The 6,251-nt window shown below is 38.1% G+C and overlaps 1 protein-coding gene across 1 annotated transcript; it reads left to right on the top strand.

Moving 5' to 3' along the window:
* LOC118736332 (kininogen-1) lies at positions 1 to 712 on the top strand. Its single transcript, XM_036466426.1, has 2 exons — positions 1 to 12; positions 80 to 712. Exons 1-2 carry the CDS (start codon positions 1 to 3, stop codon positions 710 to 712), a joined length of 645 nt encoding a protein of 214 aa, XP_036322319.1.
* Positions 713 to 6,251: the final 5,539 nt, after the last annotated feature.

Raw genomic sequence — 6,251 nt, 5'->3', positions numbered from 1 at the left:
ATGGTCTTTAAGGTAAGTTTGATCCGCATGTTTCCTTTGTTATTTTCTAAAATGTTATTTTCCTTCTCGTTTTTTAAAGGTTTTCGCTGCACTCACATGTTGTCTTGCAATGTGCGTGGTTGGCACTGCGTCACACGGTGGTCACCACGAACATGGTGGTCATGGACATGACAGTGGTGGCTCCAGTCACGCTTCTGTTCACCTAGTTTCCCACGACGATCATCATGAGCATGGGCATGGACATGGACATGGAGATGGTCATGATTCACATGCTGAATATCATTTTTCTTATGGCGTCAAGGATAAGAAAACAGGTGACATCAAGGAGCACAGCGAACATCGGGATGGCCACAAGGTATCCGGTCACTACGAGTTGATCGATGCGGATGGTCATAAGCGAACTGTCCACTATACAGCTGACAAACACAGCGGTTTCCACGCTGAAGTGCACCGCGAACCCACACACCATCATGTAGCCGACCACGGTCACACCAGCTACCACGGTGGACACGCTGAGGTTGAACAACACGAAGGCGGGCATGGAGGACATGACGGCGGCCACGGTCATGGAGACGGACATGGACACGGACACGGTCACGGTCACGGTGATGGACACGGCAGCCATTCAAGTGGCTTTTCTATCAAACAGGAACATGGTGTGGCTTTCCATCATGGTGGACACGCACACGGTGGTCACGGAGGTCACCATTAAAATCTTTATTAATTGTTATTAATTTTTATTAACTGTTATTGACTTCGAACTGCAAATTCACAACGTACCTATTTTATTATAACTATAACTATACTTTAATCACTTTATCCTGTTTCTTATATGTTTGTACAAATATAGCAGTGTAAATAGCAAATTATCAAAAATGGTGTTTTTGCAAAACTTTAATTGTCTTGCACAATCCGGTAGCTCATCCACTAAAAAGTTGTATTCGGAATATTTTGATTTAAGGCGATAAACCCGTTGAAACGGACGTGGGGTATTTAAGACTAAAGTTAACAAAATGCGTATATTATCGTGGGTTTCGGTGGTATATCCCTTCGTTAAAAACATTTGGCCGCAAATCGAAGATTCTTCTGGGAATGGGGCTGGAAATTTTAAGACCAGTGTTAAAAAATTTAGATTTTGGCAGAATATCTATTCACTAACAACAAACTCTTTTTGGCAAGCTACATTATACTAGGCCATATTCGAGGCACGTAATAACAGCGGAAATACTTCACCACTGATGAAAGTTTGCATTGCAACTTCCCAACTGATAAAAAGTTGTTAGAATTTCACACCGAACGTGATACCTTAATAATGCGCGCAACACTGCGGTTGTGATTGCAACTCGAACAACGCCCTATTTACGAACATGGACTAAATATATTTTTGGGCAGTTCTGAAAACTCTTCTTAGTCCGTTTCCTGACTAATTTTATATACAAAATATTGTAAAATAAACCAATGATAGGGGTCGGCAACGTGCTCTGAACTGGCCAAAAATCGAAATTTTTTTCTACGTAGATTTTTTACTATGCTCCATATTACCCATTGTGTTTGTCCTATTTAGACAATGCAGCTTTTAAAATCTGGTTCTAATATGTTTTCAAACGAACTTCTTCTTATTTGGCGCTGTAACCGCCTAAGCGATTTTGGCCGAGTTCAGAAAAGCACGCCAGTCATTTCTCTTCTGTGCCAACTGATGCCAATTGGAAACGCCAAGTGAAGCCAAGTCCTTCACCTGATCTTTTCATCGCAGTGGGGCCTCCCTCTTCCTCTGCTACCACCAGCGGGTTCCGAGTTGAATACTTTCAGAGCTGGAGCGTCGGTGTCCATTCGAATGACAGCACTTGTTGGCAAGAGTGATTCTGCATTGGATTTCCATGCTGACATTATTATCGGTGTTAATGCCAAATTCAGACATAGCGGCGTATAGGCAACTCCTTTTAGTGCTGTCGAAAGCGGCTTTAAAGTTGACAAATAGGTGGTGAGTGTCGATCCTTTTCTCGCGGTTATTTTCCAAGATTTGGCGAATTTTGAATATCTGGTCTATGGTGGATTTGCCAGGTCTAAAGTCACACTGATAAGGCCCAATCAGTTCATTGACGGTGGGCTTCAATCTTTCACACAATACTCTCGATAAAACTGTGTAACCTATGTATGCTTGGAAGGCTGATCCCGCAGTAGTTGGCGCGAATGGCGGGGTCGCCTTTCTTGTGGATTGGGCAGAGCACACTTAAATTCCAGTCGTTGGGCATGCGTTCATCTGACCATATTCTGCATAAAAGTTAATGCATGCACCTTATCAACTCCTCGCCACCGTACTTGAATAGCCAGCTGACAGGCTGTCAGATCCAGCAGCTTTTTTGTTATTCAGCCGCGTTATTGCTATTCGTACCTTATCATGGTCATCGACTGGGGGCTCGGGTTCTTCTTCTCCACAATTTTCCGTGCTGCTACCATTCAAGTGTGGAAAAGTGTTCCCTCCATAAATTAAGCACGTTCTGAACATCGTTAACTAGGTCGCCGTTGCTGTTCTTAAAGGAGTATGCCCTGGTCTTGAAACCTTCCGTAAATCGCCAAACTCTCTGGTAAAAATTTCGGGAATTCTTCCTGTCGGCCATCATTTCCAGCTCTTCGCACTCACGTATATCGGCCTCTTTCTTCTTATTGCGGCAATCTCGCTTCCCTGTTGAGACGAACACTTAATTTAAAATCCGCTGTGTTTCAGAGGTTGACAATTGGTTTAGAATTACAGGGGTTTTAAATTTTTACGGTTTTTGAGCCGGAAAAGATACATATTTGAATTTGAGAAATTTTCTCGGGGACGCGCCATGTAACACTGTGCGACAGCCGAAACCAACCTAAAGGTGTCTATAATATTAAAACAAAAATGTATGCTATGAAGGAATAACAGTCAAACACAATTTTAAAAATTTTGTTGTTAAAAAACAACTTTTTTTGCTGATTTTTTATTTTAATTTTTTAGAGACTTAAGGCTGGTTTTCACTGCGTCATTTTTTGACGCCATAATTTTTCGACATATTTAACTTTATCTCCTTTATCCATATGCCATTGAATTTGATATAGTGAAAATAAGATTTTGCCTGAGAAGACCCATAGTAAATTTTTTCGAAGAATAATTTTCTAAAATATATCAATCTGTTAACAAACTCCCAAAATTGTTTTTATCGGGGTTTCTTGAAGTAAGGGTCAAGCAGTTTGAATTTTTATAAAATTGTTGCTCTTTCAAATAAAACTGGTCGTGAATGTATAAAACTTTGAAGAAAACTAAAAAAAATTACACCTTGCTAAATATACAGTGAAACCCGCTTAAGTATACCCCCCCCCGCTTAAGTACCTAACCCGCTTAAGTAACCAACTTTTTGGACACCGAGAATTTTTTAATATAACCAGAAGAAAATCCCTCTCTTAAGTACCTCCCCGCTTATTTACCCAACCCGCCTAAGAACCAGTACCTAAATTTTTCGTGCCCATTTCCAAATTTACTTATAATTTTCCCCTTTTAAGTGCTCTTTTAAAATTCCTTAAAATATTTACGTATTTTCAAATTCGGTAAAAAAATTCTACAAAATCAACGGTAACTTTTAGCCACTTGAAACTTGCACTAAAATTGAATGGACTATAAAACTGTATACTCAAAAAAACACTTCTGAAAAAAAGGTTTCAAATTATGATGATTTTTTTTTTTAAGTGTTCTAAAAAATCTTAAGCTTAGGTTTATATGGTATTTGTTAGGGAATGAACGGCATTTTAATTGATTGAAAAACCTTAAAAATTAATAAATAAACATAAGTGGCAAACAATATCATTTTGAATTTGGTACAAAATGATATGTCCAACCTTGACTTTTTAAACAATTTAATTCTTGTAAAAATGACAGACCATTGCACTAAATATTTTTTTAAGAAAGTTTTTCTTAATGTGTTTAAATAATGCTACGATTTTGGTTTTAAACTATGTATACTTCATTAAATGTTGTTATTCAAGTATTTATGTAAGTTAACAAGTCAGTAATTATGTTCCCTGCATCGGGGTACTTAAGCGGGTTCTTTTAAGTACCCAACCCGCCTAAGTACCTCAAAAAGCTGACATTTTTCGTAAGATACTTAAGCGGGTTTTACTGTAAAATTAAAGTATTAGTTTTCTTCTTCATATTGCAGTTGAATTCAATTTCAGGAAGATTTCATTTAGCTCGAAAAGCAATTATGATTGAAATTGACATATGTAAGTAATTCACAGGTACTTATGTAATCCTAAGCAAATTTGCCGAAGAAACCCTGGGTCTAAAATTACTTTGGAGTTTCGCAAATGGCGAAGAAAAAAGGAACATTTTCACTGTTCCCTCTGTATGTGCAGCAGTGGATTATTCATACCAAAAAAACCTATAGCATGTTTTTATACACTTCCCCACGACTCTACAGCAAAATGTTAAGAAACCTATTTTCGCAGTTTTGCAAACTTCAAATAGATTTTAGACCCATGGTTTCTTCGGAAATTTGAGCTATACGCGCATATTTAGTTGAAAAAATCCCCCAAACAAATTGACCCGCCCTAATGTACACATTTTCATCGTTCTTTTCTTAAGCGTACATGGGCACCACAATGCATGATGAAATAAAAGAAGGTGATGTACATAGACAGCTTTTCGCTCTAATTCCGCCATGTTGGCTGCCTTAGAAAACCCGTTTGATCTCTTTTCTAATTTTGAGGGGGATTTTGTTGAATAGTAGTAAAAAGTTGACGAAATACAGAGTCTGAAACGCTGCTTCATTATTCGAAGTTTGCTTTGCTGCCATTTGTTTTCCTGATTTCATGAATTTGTGTAAATATTTGATTGAAATACAATTATTCTTCAATTGAATTATAATTTCACAATTATTAGGTCATACGGATGTTGTGGGTGGAATAATTACTTAACTTACTATTTATTTGCTATTTGCCTATGTATTAAAGAAAAACACTATGCGCGAACTATCTCGACGTGCTAGCCGGTTGCTGACACTTTTGCTGAATGCTTCCTTATGTTCTGCTTCCTGTTCTCTCCAACAGTGTTGCCAATGTTGGTCTTTTCCGACCAAATTTGGTCGCTTCTTTTTCATTTGGTAGGTTGGTAGGCAAAGTAAGATTTTGGTCGGATAGTTGAATTAAGTTTTTAGATTCTTAATTATAAAAATATATTTTTCAAACATCATTTTGCTTATTGTACATTTTAAACATTTTCCAATCCTGCCTTAAAAAATAAGAAGCCTAATTGGTTTGGCCACTAATGGAGCCAATGTTATGGCTGGAGACTTGGGCGGGCTGAAAACATCATTGAGTGCAGAAACCGATTTATTTTATATAAAGTGCACATGCCACTGACTTGTGCAAATTGCCGAAAAGCATTGAGACACTGTGCCGCAACATGTATAGTTTCTTTTCCCACAGTCCAAAGGGGATACATGAACTGAAGAAATATCAGGGGTGGCTTTCTGTAATTCGATATCGAGCAAAAACGTGTATCGAAGTATCGTTTTTGCTTTCCCTAACGACAAATGTCGTCGTGCTGTATCGACCATTCGATAGAAACTGTTCGACACCACTTTTGCTCTCGTTTTGCCTTTCGCAGCTGTCAACCTCAACCAAAATGTAAGTTAAAGTTTTTAATTTTTCTGTGATTTTAAACGTTTTTTATTTATTTAGGAGTCAACAAACGAACGCTGCTCAACTTAAGCTTATGATAGAATTAATGGTCTTCCATGGATGACAACATGTCGCGAAAGATCTTCGACAGAGTGCTTGGTCCCATGGGTGCTGTGTGTGCGCCTCCCGTTTGCCACTGGTACCCGCCACCTGCTAAAATTTCCAGTGTTGCTGCTAGTCTCATGATTGGAGGAATATATGTAGTTCTCATGCCTTTCCTTAATTTTATTTCGTTGAGAACGTGCATAAATACTTCTTTGGTCAGCCGATATTTTGTTTGGAAGCTTAGAAATGGAAATAAATTGAAAAGAATACTCCTGAATGCTCCTTATGCAGCGTTTTTGCTGCATTTAAAATGCAACATTTAGCACTTTCGAACATATATTTTCGAAGAGCGTTCATGCTATAGCATTTAGCAAATGTACATTTACGCGAGTTCGAAATCGTATGCTTTTGTTAAACAGTCGTGTTCCAGTCTCTTATTTAGATCCGTATATATTACGATCAATTCTCACGCAGAAGAAAATGTGCAAAAACCATACTGAAAAGAA

Source organism: Rhagoletis pomonella, unplaced genomic scaffold (genome assembly GCF_013731165.1).
Source record: "Rhagoletis pomonella isolate Grant_MI unplaced genomic scaffold, Rhpom_1.0 Rhpom_scaffold_00003, whole genome shotgun sequence".
Lineage (NCBI taxonomy): Eukaryota > Metazoa > Arthropoda > Insecta > Diptera > Tephritidae > Rhagoletis > Rhagoletis pomonella.
This window is presented reverse-complemented; position numbering and strand designations above follow the sequence as displayed.